The 23,626-nt window shown below is 26.9% G+C and overlaps 1 protein-coding gene across 4 annotated transcripts in view; it reads left to right on the forward strand.

Annotated features, from left to right (window-relative positions):
- LOC112692999 (zinc finger protein 567-like) overlaps nt 1–16,702 on the forward strand; it is a 21,533-nt gene extending 4,831 nt beyond the window's left edge. For 2 of the 4 annotated variants that reach the window (XM_025567848.1, XM_025567849.1), the window contains exon 6: nt 2,874–5,246. In XM_025567848.1, coding sequence (XP_025423633.1) covers nt 2,874–4,284 — 1,411 coding nt within the window. In that variant the 3' untranslated portion in view covers nt 4,285–5,246. Of the gene's footprint in view, nt 1–2,873; nt 5,247–14,863 lie in introns of those variants that run through there. The other 2 variants (XM_025567847.1, XM_025567850.1) reach the window with 2 other exon arrangements.
- The last annotated feature ends 6,924 nt before the right edge of the window (nt 16,703–23,626 follow it).

Genomic DNA, 23,626 nt, shown 5'->3' on the forward strand with positions numbered 1-23,626 from the left:
ATAATAATAATAATAATAATAATAATAATAATAATAATAATAATAATTAGATAATCAGCGGACTATAATTTAATTATATTTTACTATTACACAATTGCTTTTAACAAGTTCATTTTTGTTATTGCTTATAATTACTGTATAAAATGTAAGGTAGTTGAAGCACAATGATTTACATGTTATGATATTTACAAAACAAAATATTTAATTCAAGTTAACAAATAAACAAAATTTGAACTGAATTCTTTATTATTTTGCTTTTAATATTTTTATTATTATAAATATGTATAGAATAATATATTTTATAATAAAATACAAGCTATTAAAAAAGAAATAATACAAGTAAATAGTTGAAATAATGTTGTATTTAAATTTTTCTTAATTTAGAATATTTTGTTTTAATCATTATTTTTTTGTTCGAGATATATATTTTAGCAAATACTAATTTTTTTATTTTTATTGTATAATATATTACATACATTAAGTAAGTTTAATTCTTTAAATATAGTTGTGTGTGTATATATATATATATTTTTTTTTATTAAAACAAAATTGTACAAAGTATTTTTAAACATTTTGAAGTACTATAATTATAATATATTCAAATTCTGGTTGAATAATAAGAACTAGATTAACAATCTTTTATTGTTCTTAAATAAGTAAAAAAAAAAAAAAAAAAATTGACTTTCCAAAATAATAATTATTAGAAAAGAAATAAAATATACTTAATTACTGATTTAAAAGTATTTACTTTATTAATGTGCTCAACTACTGGTCATTTATAAGATAGCAAAAAAATTTTATTTGTTTACCAAATTGAACAATAATAATTTCATACTATCTTGAAAAGTTCATAATAACTGAATTTATTGAATATCGTGTATAGGTAGTAATTTAAATTATTCTTAATAATGTGACTACTTATAATTATGTTAAATATCAAATTTATATACTCTTCAAAAATAGGATTTAGTTGATGTTGAAATCGGCTTTAAATCAACATTTTATTATCTGAGTTTTCGATTTTCGTTGATTATATTAACCTTTATTTAATTATATATATTTCTTTGTTGGGTTATTATAGTTGTTTGAACTATAAATTTATTATTTGTTTAAACTTTTGCTGAATAAAATGTAGCTAATTAAATTTAAAATATAAGTGATTAAATAAAAGTTGTACTAATAATGTATTTATCCATAATGTAAAACTAATAAGTCATGTATTTATATATACAAATTTGGAATTCAATATTTCATTTTTGTGTTGATTTCAAATCTTTACTAATTGTTCCGTTTTTAAATTTATATTCCATTAATGTTCTCATATTTTCAATTTTTTATGTATTTTGTGATTATATATTATAAAAATGTAATGATGATCTCTGGTACATATCTTATAAATAACAAATGTAGATTCTAAACATGTAATTTAATTTAATGTATGTAATTTAAATTAAATTAATTATTTCACTTTAATATCTCTGTACTTAATGGTTTTGTATAAACACTTGACACAATAAATATTTTATAATAAATAAGTTTTATATCTGTTTGATAGTAAAATGTATGATTAAGAGAATCTTATAAATTTTTTTCATTATATTTATAATAAAATTAATCATTTAGTAAATTAAAATTAAAATTGTATTGCAGTTTATACAATTTAATTTTAATAAATGTTTGTGGGTCCTGAAACAGATTTATTAATGCTATTTATTATTCATTAAAAAAAATAATAATAATAATAATAATAATAATAAAAATAAATAGTATTTTACAATAGATAAGAATAAAGCTTATAAATTACTTATACAAAGTACTACGGAAATTATTTTAATAACTAAATTTAATTTTGTTTTTTACTCTGTAGTTTATTTAATTTATTTTTTTGCATGTAATTAAGCGTTTTATTTTTTTGTTTATTATTTTAATATTTCAACATTTTTATTGTGTCTGAATGTATTTTATAAAACATTTTGAGTTGCAAAATAAAAAATCTAGCTAATGAAACAGTTATTACGGCATTATTATTTTTATTCTATTATTCTATAATTTTTTTCACTTAATCTCTGGTTGTTTTTCATATTATTTAGTTATATTTTCTCAAAGAATAATGTCTTAAGTTTACATTTTAAGAAATTAATATGCTTTAACTGTTTTCAATACTTCAAAATGTCTAAACAATTTATATGTAATTTCTATTGGCTGATATGTATGAATTTTCACATCATACATTTATGAATGGAAATAATCTATTAGTAATACTAATCATTAAAAATATTTTAAATTATATTTTAATTTTTTTATAGTAAAAAATAATTATTTCTTAGAAAAATTTTTAAAAACTAAATATGCATTTTAAAAATATCTATCATATATTCTATATTTATCTATATATATATTGAAAAAAAAAAATATAGTATTGTCTAAAGATTAATGAGTTTTATTTTTTGTATTTAATATAATTTGTTAGCCCACACTAGATTTTTAATAAAATAAAGATTTTTTTTCAACGTCATGTTAGAGTAGGTATAATTTTGATATGATGATTATAATTTTTTCAGTTTTACACTAAATAGTGAAACAAAAATATTTATATTTTTTCGTTGTTTATAACATATTTTAAGTACTTCCAAGAATTAAAACAGATGTAAGATGGAAATAGTCATGCTGTTGAGCATTAACTCATGGTGTTTAAATCAATATTGGAAATATTTTTGCTGTTAACAAATTAAACAGTGTTCAAGATGGTATACAAATAGATTTTTTTGTTCAAAACTCACGTGATCAAAGAGATAAAAAAAAATATTCTTGTTAAAGTACATGTGAAAACAAATTAGGGCAAACATAATTTCTATGCCCTTATGGTTTTCTAGGTACATTGAATTGAGAGGAACGGATCCAACATTGAAAAGTGTTACTACTAAAGAAACTTCACTTTCAAACAATTATTCCTGTTCTTTTTGTCCAGAAAAATTTCTGAAGATCAGAGATAAAGTTAAGCATGATCTCTATGTTCATGGTTTTCATTCAAATATATTACCAATAAAGTTTGTTAACTTTGATATGAATATGGACAATCATGTGGAAAAAAATATTGACAATAATATTTCAACCATTGTTGATTTAAGTGATGCTAAGACAAAGAACTGTAATTTTATATGTATTGAATGTAATTTGTCTTTTAATACCTCACTTGAAAAGTCAGAGCATGATCAGGAACTACATAATAACACTCACATACCAATTCGACGAAGTAAACGTGCTGTTGAAAGTATAAATTATGGTGAAATTTTTGATGAAGATTCTGATTTGGATTTAGGTATAAAATATACTCCTTCTAAGTCAATACCATTGAGTAGTAATAATTTGATTAAATCAAAAACTATTGATCAAAAAATTGATTCTGATTTAGATTCAGAGAAAATTATACAAGAGGTAAGAGATGATTTAATAGATTCTGATACAAAATCTAAAACATTCAAATGTTACTACTGCAATAAAAAATTTACTAGCAAGTTTATGACTTTAAAACATGTCCGTACCCATATGCTTGAAAATAAAAAACCAATCTTAAAAAATGATATTTACGATAAATATAAAGTTATGATAGATGACAAATTATATTACAAATGTGATCAATGTAATTATGCTGTTGAAGGTAGAAGATATAAGTTTGTGTATCATATGAGAGTTCACACAGGTGAAAAACCATATACATGTGAAATTTGTAGTAAACAGTTCCGCACAGCAGCATTTTTGAGACGTCATATTATATGTTTTCATGAAAAAATACGGGGTTATCAGTGTGACATCTGTGGACGTTCATTTTCTGAAAAACGTAATGTTGATGATCATAGACGTACACATACTGGAGAAAGACCATTTGTTTGTGAAACATGTGGTAAAAGTTTTGCTCAACGATCCTCAATGAAAATTCACTGGAAACAAATGCATGAAAGTATTAAATCTCATAAATGTCAGTATTGTGATAAAAGTTTTATTAGAAAATGTCATTTGGTTGCACATTTAACTCATCATACTGGTGTACGTAACTATGTTTGTGCCGTATGCGGTAAAGCATTTCTACGTAGTGGAACTCTTAAAGGTCATACAGCAGTACACAGTTCAGAAAGACCTTTTCGATGCACTATATGTGGTGACTCATTTAAATTAAAAAAACATTTAAAACAACATGGACGAGTACATGGAACTCAACAAACATATACAAACGTGTCTCAATTGGATTATAGTTCACCTGGCATTGATCATCGAGGTTCTCAATAATACATTTTATTGATTTGGTATCTAAGAACTTACGTTTGAGAAAAATATTCCATATTTATTTTATTCTAAAGTTAATTTATAATTAATGTAACTAGTACAATTCTGACCAAATTTAATGAATTGGATATGTGTATCTATCCACAGTATAAAATATCATCCAGTGTTAAAATTAATGGCTAAAGTAGCATATCGTTACACTAATGACAATACCACTTATCTAAATTTCACCAATTGTTCAAAAGAGTGAAAAAACTGAATAAATATTAACAAATATTAACCTCATAGTTTTATCAAGTTTAGTATCAAGGCCGTAATGGAAAAAAATTTCGGGGGGGGGGGGGAAAAACATTATTATTTTATACAATTTATTGTTAATAAATTATATTCATCGCTAAAATGTTTCTACTTTGAAAATTTCGGGGGAGTCTAGACCCCTGGACCCCCCCAGTTACAACCTTGTTTAGTATAGATTATACTAAATAATATATCCAATTTGGAAGGGAAATAATTTAATAATTTATTTTAGGTTATTATACAGAAAATAAATGTTGGAGAATGAGGAGATAACAAATATTTTGACACCAAAAACTCATTTTATGTAAAATGTCAGTTTTGGGGTATTGTCATTAGTGTAACGATATATGGATCAGAGACACTTTACATGTATCTAGTGACTAGAGCAGTGTTTCTCAACTTTTGTATTATGGTGACACACTATTAATATATTCCATACTTTGCGACACAACAATAAAAATAAGAATAATGGGTAATATTAAATATTTATAATTAATTAATTATGTAAAATATAAATATACTGTATAGCAGCGGTTCCCAAACTTTTTTTCAGCGGTGCCTTTTTTTGGACCTAATTTATCCACGGTGTCCTGCTGTGAACTACATTACAGAACAAAAAAAAACCTATTGATAACCAATTTTATTAATTTTCTTAAAATTTAATTTAATTATAAATCAATGCATTTTTAAACTTAAAAAATAAGTAAATAAAAATCATTGTTATTATGATTATAATTATTATAAAAATTATTATAAGGTTAAAATGAGAATATCCGAATATACAATAGAAAATATTATATTATTTGCTATAAAGTTTTTACGAAAACCATAAGGAAAAACAATTTTATACATTTTAAACTATTTGTTATGAACCGTACGTAGACCGCGGTGCCTTTAGAAAATGTTTGTGGTGCCCCTAGAGCACCGCGGTGCACAGTTTGGGAATCGCTGCTGTATAATATACATTGTTTGAAAATAAATATCGATAAACCAACGTTTATCAATTAAAACTACGATAATGATAAAATTTATTTAATATCAATAGCTGATAACTAGAGTGCAGATTTATATGCATTAAAAATCAATCAAATATGCGTTAAAAAAAAACCCTAAATATGCATAAATATATGCACTAAAATTTTAAAATATGCACGAAAAATAAAAAAATATGCATAAAACAAATTAGCAAAAAAAAAAATCTTTTTTAACATTTATTTTAATACAATATATTTAAAACATTTTCAAACCCAACTATGAATACTAATCTACTTTTCTTAATTTTTTTTTCTTTTTTTGTAGGTAGTTTTAATCTATAAGACAAAAATTCGGAACCAATTTATATTAAAAATGTATCCTAAAATAAATTTACTACAAGTATACCTATTATTAATTTATTTTGGTATTATTTGGAACTATAAAAATATAATATTTTTTTCTTTTATTATAATATTATATATTTCAAAAATGTTTAATATATGAAATATGCTATGAAAATTGTAAAATAAGCCCTTAAACTAGAAAAATGTCAAAATATGCAAAAATATGCAATAAAAAAGTTTCATTTTTTAAATTGTTATATTATGAAACAAACTTTGTGTTCACTTAGCATATCATATGATCAACCAGAATAAATCTGTAAATGCATACAAATCCACGCACTACTGATAATCTGTTTTTATTCGTCATAGAAATTATATCAAATACTTATTAATTTTTTTAAATAGTGTCAACCATCTTTGTACATTTTGTGTCATTTAATATTAGTATTTCATGCAACACATTTGGACTTAACCAGCGACACACCAGTGTGTTGCGTCACAACAGTTGAGAAACACTGGACTAGAGTATCATTATAGTATTGATCATCATTGAATGTTATTTGATTATGGTAGTTCAGTAAAATTTAACTTTAACTTTATTTGTAAGATCTCCAATGTAATGTTAATTTTTAGAATATGTTGTATCACTACAAATTTTGATATGTATGATTTACATGTAGATACATATATTTTTAAAAAATATTGAGAGCAATACCCCTTCTGTTCATTAGTGGGGGTGTCCTTAACTAGATAACTATAATTAGCCTTTATTACCACGTATATCTATTAACATTGTTATTTATATTATCAAACTTATCAACTAGTGAAGCGATAATTTTTATTCTCCATGAAATATTTTTGATATATATTTTTCCTCATTTAATTTTGCAAATTATATTACCTCTTTATAAATGTTAAATTGATATATTATTTTATTATACTTAAATTATTATGTAACATTTCTCAAATTAAAAAAAAAAAAAAAAAAAAAAAAAAAAAAAAATGGATCAATCATCAAAATTTTGATTTTAATTTTAAAAAGATTATATTTAATAAAATTATATTTATTGGAAAGTATTATTATATGATAAAACATATTTTGTACTTTGAATTATAATTATATATTTAATTTTAATTTTTTAATATTTTGACTGGTTACATATTTTAAAAAGTTAAATTTTAAGTATTTTACTTATACTGTATTATTATTTTGAAATAAGTTTGATGGCACTTCTAATTTTTTTAGTTTTTATTATTACTTTTATAATGAATACTTATGTGTAGTATATATGTTACGGGTAGAGTAAGAAAATAGGGTTATGTGAACATTACCTATGCCCATTGGATAAAGTAAACATATTTGTAAAACGTTTATTTTGTAGGTACATTAACCGAGTAATTTTTACATTATTTACCTTTGAGTGGATAAAGTGTTTTCATAAAATAAAATACGACAAAATATGAACTGTAGATAATATTAATAAAATACGATGAAACATAAATTGTACCTACTTGATGATAAATCGTGTGCATTAATATTGTATAATAATTTTAAACTACATACGGTGCTATTGGTTTTCGAGTTCACTTGTTCTGTTTATTAATGTTTGATCATTTAGTTTTTTGAAAAAAAAACTTGTCTTCATAAAAAGAGAAATTATATGAAAATTATAATAAATAAATTAATGAAAATAATAAAAATTCGGTAAATTTAATGGAATCAAAATATTATAACATACTATCTGAAATAAGAAACGTGAATAATAACAAATAAATCATAATGAAACTTTTATAAATATTTTATAAGTGTTGGTTACAATAAAATCTTTTTGTGAAATAACTAATGCACAATTTTTTTGATGGTCAAAGTTTTAAAAAATGTTTGTACGAAAATAATCATTTAACAAATAAATGTATGATTAAATGTAAATCTGGGGAGATATTTTGCAACTCATAATGTCTCAAAGTGTTCCAATAAATAACTTTATTTAATTTTTTAAATTTTTTTATTATTAAATAATAACTTTATAATACATAGTTTAGGTATTTAATAATTTTTTTTTCGAATTTAACTTATAGCACACTGGACTGGATAATGTACACATAATACTATTCATATGAATAAGGTGTACTTTACCTGGGTAATTTGTAAACTATCCATTTTTTTAATTTTACCCGTAACATATACACTAGTTGAATTGTAAAAGTGCTAAGTGGCAATTTAAATTTTTTTTTAAAAAATTTTGGTGTTAAGTCTGATTTGTAATATATTTGTTTTTCAATGCATTAAGTTTTTTCAAGCATATTCTTCATATATTAATTTATTAAATTTTAATATTATTTTATGTTCTTTAGGATTTCGCCTATAATTTTAAAAATGTATAAGACAATTATGCATTCAGATTTTAAAATATTTTATAGTCCTTTACCATTTTTGCATTTCCAATATATATTTAGAACTCATATTTTATTTGTATATTTTTCATGGTTATTAACAATTATTGATTCATTTATATATCCTAATTAAGATTGCATCATTAGTGTAATGACAATTTGGTTTATCAGTACTGGCTATTATTATTTAACAAACTGAAAATAATGGAATATATTATAGAAAAGTTTAAATTTTAAGCCTATATTTAATTTATTTCATTAAAGTAAATTATTTGAATTTAACTTGATAAAATAAATCATTATCTTTAAGTGAACTATTACGGAACAATTATTTATTTATTTAAAATTTATATTAAAATTATGTATTTTTTTATATTGTTTTATATTTATATTTATTTTACATTTATTATTATTACTTTTTTACTTGTTTAATTTATTAGTTCTCTTATAAATTAAATTAATTTGTGCAATATCATACTAATAATATGTAATAAGTCAAATTCTATATTTTTATAATCATGTATATGATCGTGTTTATATGGTAATAGAAAATTTTTTTTTAAATCTACTATTTAAAATAAGATATGGGAGGGTATTATTTATTTTGCAGTAAGATTTAGTTTGAATATAGTGTCTTCCTCATGTAGTAAGAAAATTTTAAAATACTTCATGATGAAATAATTCTGTCCAATGAAGTATAAATTTATCGTATCTATATTATATATTTTTGTCTCAGTTATAGAGCCTTTATTATTAATCTTAGTTATATTGTAACCAATTTAGGTATTGTTTTCAGAGAATATTTAATTAAGCTTTTGCTTCACCATAAAATGTGTATGGACCTACTACCAATTGAAATATAGTTAATATGTATTTGTCATACAAAATGTTTATGAATACATGTCTTAAATTTCCGACCAGGAATGTTATAATATGGGTTATTACTGGTTAATATTAGTAGTTTTATTATTCTATGTATCATTGACCTACCTTAATTATATACTTACAGTAGTATGATCAAAATCAATGCAGCCTAACAATGATAGTGGAAAAATTTGGCAGCTTCTTTTAGTAACTCATATTGTTCTTGGTTTAATATTGTTTGAAGTGTTCTTGATCATTTTATTAAATATATTTTTCTTATTTGTTTTCTTTATAATTGCTTGGATTCTATTTGATTGAACTATATATATCTTTTATCAATTAAAGTTTTAAATGTCAGCTCATTTTGCTCCTAAATAGACATATAGTTAATATTTATCTTTGCAACTAAACTTATTACCTAAGATACAAAGATACAGCTCTAAGTATATAAAACTTAAACATTATACATTGAATAAGAAAAAACTAAAATTATTAATTTATCATTCTCTAAGTAATTACTAGGATTATTATTAAGAATTTAAGTGTTAATATACTATTTGTTTTTATCAAACAATATGTGATTCAGCTATAAGTTATAAAAGGTATATATTGATCTTTTTCCGATATTCAAAGCTTGTATTTATTCAGTATTTAAATATTAATAATAAATATTTTGTATATAATATAAGATGTTACATAAGTGTATAATTTTTTTCAATTGTATAACATAATATTACAGGGTACCATGTGTCATAAATCAACTTTTATTTAATAAATACAGTTAAACCCCTACTTCTCTAATCTTCCAAGTTGTAAACAAATTTAATTATCAAGTTAAATCAGTATTATATTAAATTTTAAAAAGTTAATTATTTTACTAAATTTTGAAGTTATGGCTATTGTAACTAGTCAATTATTTCTTTTTTTTCTTTTTTTATACCTTACAATTTTGCTTTTAATTGCCTATATTAAATTTTTTTTTAAGTTTTTAAATTCATCTAAATGTATTTTTTTTCCCTTGTGATTGAATTTATTTTAATGTTATTTTATTGTTGATACCTAAGAAATTTGTCTAGTATCTGTTAAAAAAGTCTATTTTCAACAGAAATTAAAATTGTACCCACTTATAATCTATAAAATACTATTCTTATGTTTAAAAGGTTTTTTTTTATATTTATTTACTCTAATTTGGGAACATAATATTTTTTACTGAATTTTAATGTAATGTATTTTATACAAGGAATTTATATTTATTTTATTTATTTTTTATTCCCTCTTCAAAACTTACTTTATTTTTTTATACAGAAACATTATTTTAAGTATAGTATTAATAATTTTTATAATCAAAACTATATTTTCATAACCTAAGAATAAACAATTATTTAAAATATTACTAATACAATTTATGAATTCTCGCCAAAATATAAATGTATAAAATTAATATTTTATAGTTATTTTATGGTAAAGTAATTTTATCAAAATATTCACTGTTATTATTTATTAGTATTCTGCTTTGTTACCTTACACAAATATGTAACCTCTTTATTTTAAGTTCCTGTTTTTCGTTTTTTAAATAACTATTAATCCAGTTAATTTTATTATATTTTTACATTAGACTGATAATACAATAAAAGTAGACAAAATGTGTGCCACTAATAAGAATGAAGTTTAAAACAAATATTATCTCGTTATTTTTTTAACAATATTTTCTAAATTATGATTAATTTATATTTCAGAGTTACCTAATTTTTATTAAGATTTTTGAATGAGTGCAAAATAAAAGTTTTGAATTAAATTAAATTTTGTTATTAAAAAATAGGGTTTTAAGCTTTTAAATAAAAATCTGAGTAGCTGATATTATTGATACTTAAATTTTAATCAATTGATGCCAGTGACAAATATGTAGATTAATTATTTGTAGTCATCTCAAATAAATATTTTTGTTTACTGATTGCTGTTTACATTTTTGATTTGTGCCATATATTATTCTTATTTTATAACTTAAAATTATTTATAAGTAAAGTTAATTAATTATTATTTGTATTCAATTTTCGATAAATGGTCATTGGAAAATAATGCAGCTTACTATTAAAAAGGTGTTAAAGGTTTTGTTGGACTCTCGTCATAAAAAATTTTGTTTAATTTGATGTTATGTTTCTATATTTTTATTTATTTGGATTGCTACTTTATTATATTTGTACAAATATGTATAAATAGAATACAAACAAAATAAATAAAACAAATAAATCTAGATAATTTTATATAATATATAATAATATAATTATGTTTATTAGTTATATAGCTAATTAATAACGATATATTGTATTTATTTTTATATATAGTTTTAAGAAATAACATTTTAAGATAATAATGTAAAAAAAAATCAAAACCATTTATAATGACATCAGTTGTACTATAATTCACAATACAATAATATACAGTGTTTTTTTTGATTTGATAGTACAATGACTACTGGTTATTGAGTTATTTTTTACAACCTATTAATGTCGTTATTGATAGTTTTGCATATACTATCCTTTGAAATTATATTTAAAAATAGTATTATGTTATTAATAAGTAAAAAATTATATTTTGAGAAAAATAAAATAGAACATTAATGGTTTATTTGTCAAATATTTTTTTTGTACTATGATAATTACGAGGTCTGTTGTTCGAAATCAAATTTAAATTCCACAATTATTATCATCAGTATACGTTTTTGTCATGTTATAAGTTATAAAAACCAAATATCGTATAAGAATGAACCTAATAGTATAATAATACATAAAACTAGACAATTATTAAATTTATAAATACTTTTGAAAATCAGTGATTGTTTAGTCGATCATTTTTTAAACATATGCTATATTTATATAAAGAAATGTATTACATTTCCTTAAATAGTGTACCTAACTACTATACCTAAACTTATAGTATAAGCTTTAAGTGTTTGAAATAATTAAAATAAATGTAAGACGAAGAGAGAAGAAGAGATAGTTGATAGTGCGAAATGTATCTGTAGGAAGTCTTGGGATGTGTATATGGGGAATATTTTAGATCAGTGCCTATTTGTTTCCTTTATTCTCGTTATCTATCACCTTACTTCTCGTGGGATATACCCATATACAGCCGGTGCCAGGCGTTCGCGCTGATCAGATATCACAATAATTATTCAATTTATTATAAGCAATTAAATTGAAACCGCTGTATATTTGTTGGAGATTTTTATCGATTATCGACGCCTCGTTTCGGCGAAAGTGGGAGAAATTAAAATCGAGACGACATGTAACCGTCAGTCTGTGCGCGAATGCGGTATGAACTCTTTTGGAACGGAGAGTAGGACATCACCTACAGCTATTCTAGGTTTAGAAATATTTTGTATATTTACTACAGTGGGTAGGTTCTATGTAGTGGTGGACATAATCGAATTATTTTCGTATTCGAAATTTTAGTAACTGATATATTCTTATATTTTTATCTTATATTTCTTTATCTACAATCGAGATATCACTGGAAATAATCCCCAATTTTTTTAATTTTTATAATTAGTCGGAATAATATTAGTAATTATTTGTTACTCGAAATAATAAATTTAAATAAATCATTTTTCCATTTTTTATTTTTATATTCTAATTTTAACATGCATATTGTTACACCTAATAAAAATTAATTTTAAAATTTTTTCTATACATAAATATAATATAACCTATTAATACATTTAACAATTTTAATTTTTAAAACAAATTTAAATTAATATTTAAAAATATTAAGTAATCTGTATCAGAATTAATCTGCTAGTTAAAATATTCTAAATAATAAGTATTTAATTAATTATTAATAAAATAATATTCATTAAATTATTTTCGATGATCGGACTAGACTTTGGACTTTGGATTTTAAAAATAATGTATCGAATAAAGTACCAACTTGAAAAGTCGAGTGGTGGGTACTTGAGTTACTATAATTCAAGTGAAAAATCACTTGGTTACATGGTCGATTGTTATTTTAATAATCGAGATATCTCGATTACGCTTATTTTTAGTTCTGTGTTCAATATAGATAATTTTTTTTTTTTTTGGGTAATATTATATTGGCAGCTTAGTCGTATGAAAAAAATAACTGACGGTACCCGTATCACAGATTAGGTACGTAGTCTATAACACTTATGTTTCATAAATTCATGAAAGTAATAATTTATTGACGATAAAAATAATTATAAATTGAACACGTAAGTTTTTATTGTCAACGACGGAGCATTCATTCACTCTAACCGTAGATTGGAGTCTTGTTAAAAAAAAGCTGTGCCTTCAAAATACCCACCCAGATTACATCTACACGAAGTTATTTGTGTTTTCGGCAGGAATAATATTTTGTAATGTGTGTTACAACACGTTTCTCGTTATTTGTTGTCCATAGTATCCCCGTCATCAGAACGTTCCTCAGCCTAGAAGCCATCGAGCGTGGTTGGACTTGTGCCCATAGGTGCAGTTCACCGTACACAACCAGCCAGTGCATCCCTGTTGCGTGGCAGTCCGTTGTTCTAGATCACTTTAAGCGATTTATTACTGAAAAAATGTCCCATACGTGGTTATTTTGTACCATGGTTGATAGTTAATATATTAATGGGTAAACACTGGATAACACTGCCCCATCAAGTTAGACATACGACAAATTTCTTGTTTAAGTTCCAAGACATTTCGAACTTCGTTCTGGTAAACTCGTTACTTAGTGTATCTCTATAAGAAAAAAATCACACGATGTCAAGTTGCAAGATTAAGGTGGGTATCTTTGGCCACGCAACTTATCACGCCGCAGAGGGATTATTTTTCTTGAAGTGTAACAAGTTGCGTCGTCTTGTTGTAATCATACAAGAATACCTATTGAGATCAGTAATTTTCTTTGGCCTTATTTGAACCAAATTAACATAATAAGTGTTTGGTTTCAACTTGTTACACTTCAAGAGAAACAGTCATTCTGCTGCGTGAGAAGTTCCTAGATAGACTTATTTCATTGTGTGGAGACCAAAGATACCCACCTTAATCTTGCAACTTGACATCGTGTGATTTTTTTCTTATAGAGATACACTAAGTCACGATTTTACCAGAACAAAGTTCGAAATGTCTTGGAGCTTAAGCAAGAAATTCGTCGAGTCATCAACGAACTCGATAGGGCAATGTATGATCGAGTGATGGTAAATTGTATAGAAATAATAATCGCTTGTAGGACTAGTAGGGAGGCTCATATGTTAAACTTTAACTTCTACCGAAGAGAATGATATATTTGTTATATTTTTTATAAATTATTATAAATTTAATTTATAGTAAATTTGAATCCTGCGTTCTTTTTGAGACACTCTATATAACTGAAACTCACAAACAATTATTACATTTGTATCGACCTCAAATACGAAAAAATATTTCTGCGGGGTTCGGATAACCGTATCAATAAGTGATTTGTTGAGGTGTAATTTGTGTGTTAACAACTACTTGGTAAACGAACAAAACGCGTATCTCTTACGCTCGTAATCAGGCGCAGTTTTCAATTTTGAAATTATAACTTAAACGTGCTTTCCGAACGATAATCGACCCAGTAATGAAGTTTACTGAAGTTTACTACCCATGTCGGGGAGTTTTGGGTCGATACCGGATAGGGTTTAATTTTAAAGCGGTTTCACAAAGGTATGTTTGTTTTTTCTTTTCTTATTATAGAGAAATGGCGAGTATGTTCGGTGGGGATGACGAAGACGATTCAGAAGACAACATGTACCTGAATGCGGCGGGCATCGACGACGACATCAACGGTTTAATGAACTGCCACCGGCTGGACATGTCGTCGGTGGACGATTGCGGTGTGCTGGTGGAGCCCAAACAAGAGTACCTGGACGAGCCGGAGATGGGCATGGTCCATCCCAAAATCGAGATGGAAGACAATGACCAAGACCAAGACAACGGCTGCATCGGCGGCATCGTGGACGACGAACACCACTTGGACCATCATCATGAGCGACTGCGCAACGGCGGTGACGACAACGAGGAGGTGGACGACAACGGCTCGTCGCTGAACGCCACCATACCAGGAATCACGACGATCACCGACGATGACGGCGATGGTCACTTGATGGACGACGATGACGAGGACGAGGACGACGAAGATGGCGATTACAAACCGCAACTGGTCGAGATGAGGGACGAGGATCTGCGGAACGGCGGTCTGGTGGACGGCCGAGGCAGCAGTAACGGCGACGGGGAGACCATTAACAACGCGGACGTACGCGAGCTGTACATGAACACGACGGACGACGGAAGCGGGACGGGTGACGGGGAGCAGCAAGAGACCATGTGCCAGTTGTGCGCGACCGTGTTCAAGACACGGTATAACCTGCTGCGACACTTCCAGAAGCGGCACCCGGAGTACAAGATGTACGAGTGCGACCTGTGCCGCATCAGCTTTCCGTCCATCGACGAGTTCAAGGACCACCTGGAGGAGAAGCACTCCAAGGTGCACACCACGCACGCGATGGACTCGAAGCAGGTACGGTTCGCGTGCGACGTGTGCGGCAACATGTACAAAAACAAAGCGTCCGCGATGAACCACCTGCTGACGCACACCGCCAAAAAGTCGGTGCGGTGCGACCACTGCGACTTCACGTGCTACACCAAGCAGCAGCTGGGCGTGCACCAGACCAAACACGACAAGCGGTTCGTGTGCGAGATCTGCCACAAGCGGTTCGCGCAGAAGTCGCAACTGGACGTGCACGTGAACGCAGTGCACTACAACCAGCGGCCGTTCGCGTGCGTGCTGTGCAAGAAGACGTTCAAGACGAAGGGCTCGCACGACGCGCACATGATCGTGCACACGGACACGCGCAACTACCAGTGCCCGCACTGCGACAAGAAGTGCCGTAAGCGGTACGACCTTACGTTGCACATACGTACACACACCGGCGAGAAGCCGTTCAAGTGCAGCGTGTGCGGCCGCGGATTCGTGCAGATGTGCGACACGCGCAAACACGAGATGCTGCACTTCAAGCCGGGCAAGCGGAAAAGTTTCTTCTTCTCGTCCCCGGAACCGGAGGAGAACGTGCTCGACGACGAATGAAGCGCACCGCCACCACAGTGGACGTGACGGGATGGTGGCCGCTGGTGTTGTTAAACGCACGCGCACCGGAGTGGTGTTCGACGGTTTGCGCGGTCTCCGGTTTCCGTCGAAACGATAATACCGCGTGTCGATCTATTTTGGATTAAAACCGTATCTTATTTTAGTTTATTTTTTCATTATGATTTACTATTAAAAATTTTTATACTAACGTTGTTTTCATTTGATACTAGTTTCAATAATTTCTCAACGTTCCTTTTTGCATAACACATACACACACACACACACACACGTAAAAACACATATAATTTATTATGTGTAACACTTCAATATTGTATATCGAGTCAGAAAATCACTAGCAATTATGTCTCTAGTTAATACTGTTTTATTTTGTTTTATATTGTTTAAAACTACATCTGGGATGTATGGAAAAATGTTGATTCTTTAACGTTTTTTTTAACGTTTGTCTAAAAGTCGAGAGTTTTGTTTTTAGTGAAATCTAGTAAAAATTTACAACATTTGTAATTACATTTTCTTAATTATAAGTATTTTAATATATGTGTAATTTATGTATAAGTATTCTAAATGTTCATAATGTATGATAAAATATTATATGTACTATGTATTAATTTGATTGACATGTTTTTCGTTAGTTATTTACGCTATTTGTAATGTTACAGTCAAATGTAGTAAAAATAATTTGGTTTTATTTTAGATTCTGAGTGGAACGAGTAATGTATTGGTTTTACCATGATGTATATTTTTTTTCATTTCTACTTACGATTTCGACCAGTTTTGCTCCGATCATCAGAAGAAGAAGTTTCCAATAGGTAATGTCTAGTTTCAGTGGTCTCAAACACGCGGCCTGCGTGCCCTTTCGATCTGGCCCGCAACTAATATTTATTTCTTCAAACATTTTGATTTTTTTTTTTTTTTTTGTTTTATCAAATTAAATCTCTAATCCAAATTTCATGTTCGTACGTTACGTAGTTTTTGAGTTATAGCGATCAGTGATTAAGTGGTATTTGGATTATATATATATATATTATATTTTGATATATTTTTTATATTCTTTTGACTGTGTGGTACAAAATAAGAGATGTAAAGTATGAAATACTACTCGAAAATAAAAATAAATTATTATTATTATTAGAGGTGGAACTAGGGAGATTCAACCTCGGGTGTACAATGTCGAAGGGTGTAATTTTTGTAATTATTAACAACTAATTTGATATTTTTAACTTTATTTAATAAGTATAAACTCAATAAGTATGATTATATATAACTTATTAGAAAAAATTCTCGAGAAGAGTATTTGATTATTGTTCTATAATAGGGCATAATTTTCACATTTTTCTCGGGCGTAAAAATTCCTAGTTCCACCTCTGATTCTACAATGTTCATTTTTGTCAAAATTATAATCATTAAAAGTAAATTTTGTCTTAATTTATTTTGTTTATTTTAAATTTAATATTAAAATGAGAAGAAAAGAAAAAGGTGTTTTGCTCGCGAATCTTTGACGTAAATAAATATAACCCGTTGGTAATTTGAGTTTGAGATCACTGGTCTACTTGGTATTTGGGATTAGCGGTGTATACATAATTGTTATATGGGGAGGGGGATCATTTGCAAACAAATCTTTTTTTCATTTTACGTTTCAAACGCCCTCAACACTAAGAACATTATTTTATAACATTAAAAAAAAGGTCCAGGAGGGAATCTGACCCCCCCTCTTTATACGACACTGTTTGGGAGGAAGATATTCTATGTGTGCATTTTCCAATAGTTTTCTTAATGAATGCGAAAAATTGAAGAAAACAACATTTATAGTATACTCAGGGGGAACAAGGGGTTTCCACCCCCAAATTTTCTTTTTTTAATGATATTTAATTATTATTTATTAATGTTTACATATTATTGTAAAATTATATTTTCATATTTAAAATTGATTTATTAAAAATTGAGTAACAAAATAATTTTCATTAAATACGGGACATAATAATACCATTTTAAAAGTAATATTATTATACAGGACTCGTATTAAGATATACTAAGAATATTACGAATTTACTCTTAAACACCTCCCCCCCAGGAAAAAACTATTCACACCACTGGTATACTAATTTTCAACTAATTGAATTTTTTTTACGTAGAAACTCAAAAAGTAACCGTTGTTAATACTAGAAATGTTCATTGAATCCATTGATTATTATTCTAATAAATATTAATCGTAGGGACACAGAATGTTAACTGAGTATTTAAGTTAGTACATTTAATAATTTTTCTAAAAATATTTTTTACGATATTTGTACTGCTTATAAGCACTAGACATTTTCTTAAATTGTAATCGTTTATAGTTCAACAATATGGACGAACGTCTCAGCATTTGAATGTCATTTAAATACTTAAATTGATTTTTTTTTTTTTTTGCAAAATGTTTAAAGACCAACACAGCAATCCAACAGGCATCATCCATTGACCTGACTCTGTATCTCATCTAAAATTAGATATAATAATTTGTCAATAAAAATTGTTGTTAATTCATTTATAATTGTACAAAATTATGATGATAGGTATGTGTATAGTTTGATTTTACTATGAGAATAATATTGTTAAAAATATGTACTTTATTAATTAATTTGTGCTGAATATGTGTAATTAATTAAAAAAATGTGTTGAATAAAAAGTCTTTGTTTATTGTTTATAAACATGAAAATTATGATGTGAAAAAGAACATGTTATTTTGTACCTAATACTTGACATTATGTTTTTATCGATGGTTATAAAATGCTGTTCAGTGAGTTACAGGAATCGGATTGAATATTCGTGACCGTAGCAAAGGGGAACGGTGAGAGGTACTTTTTCCCCGGATGCAAAAAAAAAAATTCGCATTTTACGTTAAAAATTATAAGGGTCAGTGTTGTATATTTTAATTGTGAATAATTTAACGTCCTTTTTATTAATTGAAGCAATTTTCGAATATAATAATGAATAGTTATAATATTTATGAATTATGAATAAGGGTGTATTTTAATGTTTGGCCCCGGACGGTATTTGGTTACTGCGGTACTGGGAACACTATTGTTGAATGTTAGCTACAGGTTCTGTAGCTAAATTGTGTTAATCACAAAAATTATATAAGTCATCGATATGATGATCGATAAAACGTACAATATTTTTTAGGTACCGCAGAAGTGCCATACTTGGAGCGCAAATGTTATTTTTGTTTGTTATCGTCGCTACACCGGTTTTAATCACTTTTTAATCACGTCTGATAAGAATTAACAAGCTAAACAACATTTGACACTAGAATCAATCAGTGAAACGTTTAAAACTATAAGGTAAGATCGATTTTTAAGTTTTTGAAATTAAGCACGAATCACTTTATCATTCTGAAACCTTATTTCAATCGTACTTTACTTGAATAAGTTGTAATTTGTTGTAAAAACTGTGTATAACATTTTTTTCTCTCTTTCTGTGTAGTATTAATCTATATAAGAAAAATCATAATCACATTAAATGCTCTTGAGTTGTAAGCAATTTTATTATTTATGGGTAACTTGGGGCATGTAATATAGGTATTCTAATAATTTAATTTTTATTTTATATTTTAAGTAATACAGTCTTTGAAACATGAGTTTTAATTCTAAATATTGCTATCCATCTATCTAATCTATCTTATCTAATAATTCAATTTGTATTGTGTAAGAAAAAAAATACATTTTAAGAAATGTACTCAGAATTTTTTCACCTCCATTATTCTATAAAATTCTTATTATTAAATTATTTTTTAATAAATAAATAAATAAATATTTACCTTGGAGTATTATTATAATTGTAAATTGCAATCGGTTTCAAATTAAAAATGCATCTCCAGATGTATACAGAGTCAATAAAATCACGATTTAAAATAAAATAAAAGACTTAAACCTCCTCAAGGTCGTTGTACCTTAGATAATTATCCACACGCGCTTCGTAAGTTTCTATTTAATTTTCCTTTGGGATACTTTTGGCCGAGTCTTCGCTAATTTTATGGGATTAAATATGAAATTTGGGAATTCAGTAGTATAATGTAGTACTTGGTCTACGAAATATACAAAGGAAACTGGGCATATGCTTTCCGGGAAAATCACAAAAATTAAGGTCTTTTCTATTTTTGTGAACTCCACTTACTAAGTACTAAGTATTAAGTAACCCTTGGTCACATCACATTGACCACATTATCAATTTTTATGTTATGTTGAATGTTTACTTTTTCCGATGGACCAGTGATATCATCTGTATTTGCGTTACAGTAACATGTGGTTGGGTTTCTTGAAGACTTTCATTCAGCTCAGTAGCGTATCCATAGGGGGGAGGTTTGGGGGTCAGAACCCCCCCCCCATAAACCTGAGATGATAAATTAACTTTTACACGAAACACAGTTTTTTCTTAAACATTTTTATATTTTAGAATTTTGACTATACATATTGATAGTTTGTATAAATACTATAAACGTATTATAAACATGCTGCACATACACATACACACACACACACACACACACACACACACACATAAGTTATAATATTATGATCATATTTAGATACTTTATTACTACTTTGATAGTTTTTGCTTGGGAACATATTATGTAGGTTTTCTACAACGGTTGATTCTAAATCGGTCGTCTGGTCCCGATAACTGAGATAAAAGTGATATCATTTTCTGTATTCGAAGTTTATTTTGGGTATACCTATTGCATACGTGGCTCGTCGATCATTTAACACAAGCACCTTATTGTGTAAAACTAAGACTGACCGCACACCGGTAAAGCAAAATTAACTGAAGAAATTTAAGTCATGTTTAGTCAATTTGCTTTTAGTCAAAATAAAGCATTATAATCGCACACTAGATAAAACTTACGAGAAGTTAGTCAAATCAAAGTAAAACCAGTCGTTATAATCTGACGAGGAGGACGTTGCTATAGATACTTATTTTATGGTTTCTTTTAAAAGAAATTAAACAGGAAGAAAATAAATTTTGTTTTTGTAATCATAAAGAGATTGACGCTCTTGGACTAACGATATTAAATTTTCGAGGTTAATTTCATGCTCAACAGACATTTTATAAACCTATTGAATAAAATAAATAATAATATTATATACATAATATGTTCCTTCTATTTATTTACTTAATTCTTAAAACTTTTGAGGTGATACGTATAGTATATAGTATATGTCAAAATTATATACACGTATAAAATAATATATATATATACCTTTATATTGTAAATATTTAGCATAAATAAATAATTGTTGGCATCATTTTAATATAACTATCCAGTGACTGCTTGATTATGACTAATCAAAATAGCACACGTTCTATTTCAATAAAACAATATTAGTCATGACGAAAGTCAAAAATGTTTTGTTTTGATTGCGCTTTATTAGTGTGTGTGTTTTCCATAAAATATAAATGTTTGATTTTTCATAAGTCACAATAAAGCGCTTTTAGGTGTTTTAAAGCAGTTTTGCTTTACCAGTATGCGGTCATCCTAATAGTTACTAGTAAATAGTTGGTCGTTGCCCGTTGGTGCTCACTGTTTTACTTACTACTCGTATATTCGTTTATATTTGCCATTTGTATTCCATTATATTTGTTTTATTTTAATTCGACATCATTCTAAGACGTCTAAACATTCCATTATGGTAAGATATTTTTAAAATTTCATTTTTAGTATAAGTGATTGTACAGAAAATATTCTAATATCTAATATTTATGTTCCTATATTAGTTTCTAGTTCCTAAATTGTTATTATTATTATAATAGGCAAATTCTCTAATAAATAAGCAGACTAGAAAAATTAATTATTTTTTTTTTTTACCTGAGTCAAAAAAACTAATATCAACCAGACTTAAAAATACCGAGATCAATACAAATAGTAGTGAAAATAATAGCGATAAGATTAAATATATGTAAATTTGCTGAACACCCCCCCCCCCCTAAAAAAGTTCCTGGCTACGCCACTGATTCAGCTTATATTTCATACCCTTGCCCTTTTTTTTTTTTTTTTGCATCGATATAGTCTAAATATATGGTGGAACCACAGGTTTGTTGGATTTCTTGTCGACTGCAACGTTTGGTTTGTACTCTGTAATTATCTTCTCTTTGCGATGTACCAGCGATATCATTTGTATTCTCTTTACAGCCACATTTGGGTTGGGAGTCAGCGATTTGTACACGTTTTCTGACTCTTCAAGGAGACGATAACATTTGATAATCGTCCACCGGTCTCCTTTTTCTTACACATGGGTTTGGTTCTATGTCGATTGGACGGAAGGGAATAAAAGGAAAAGTTATAAAATACAAAATGTTTTATAAAATTTGCTTTGTCTATAACTTACCATGAATTTTTAATTCGAAACCGTTCGTACTTTAGAAATATAATAATACTCCAGGCTAAGAATTTCAATCAATTTATTTATACACAAACTTTTTGTTTATTTATTTATAAATTAATTTACGAGTATTAACCATTTAATAATTTTTGATTTTTATTTCAATTATTTTTTGTTTTTTCTTAATTAGAGTTATTTTGTTATTATTTATTTTTTTAAAGCCAAAACTTGTTTTTATTATTAAATTATTTTTTTAATAATTTTACATCTAATCTAATTTTTCGGTTGGATTTTTATATATATATATAAATTGTTCATTGTAATACTTTTACATATTTTTTGGTTTCGTGATTTTACTAAAATTTTTTTTTAAGATTAACTTTTTATCAGGGCTTTACACCCAAATTTACCCGAACCCGTAATACTCCTAAAAACTCTTAAAAAATCAAACACCCAAAACCCATATAACCAGAATGATTTTTTTTTAAACATCCGAATTAACCAAAACCCGAATAAAATATTGGTTTTAACCCGAAACCCGAATAATTTTTTATTTTACAATATAATTTGAAATATAATTTTGTATATATTTTTTGTGGTTATTTCAATTTTGTCATTAATTGTTTAATAGTAAAATTGTTATTCACAGGAATAATTTCACAAATAATATACAAAATTGTTAATTAATCTAAATTTATCTAATTAAAGACAATAGCAATATATCATATTGACAGGTGTGCATAAATGGTATGGTATGTTGAATGTACAAGTGTAAACAACTGGGATACTATTTTTAAAATTATCCCAAGCGGATACGTCGTATTATTATAATTTAATAGGTAATAGGTCTTCTACGAATCATCGAGTCGTTATTTATTGCAATACTGTTAGTCTGAAATAGAATTGATGTCTAGCGTATGATTACCTAAATTGTTGTTCGCGTTATTTGTATTTGTTCAGTGTATGGCGGGTAATACATAAGTCTATGGCGTGAATTTT

Source organism: Sipha flava, unplaced genomic scaffold (genome assembly GCF_003268045.1).
Source record: "Sipha flava isolate LNK unplaced genomic scaffold, YSA_version1 79_pilon_pilon, whole genome shotgun sequence".
Classification (NCBI taxonomy): Eukaryota; Metazoa; Arthropoda; class Insecta; order Hemiptera; family Aphididae; genus Sipha; species Sipha flava.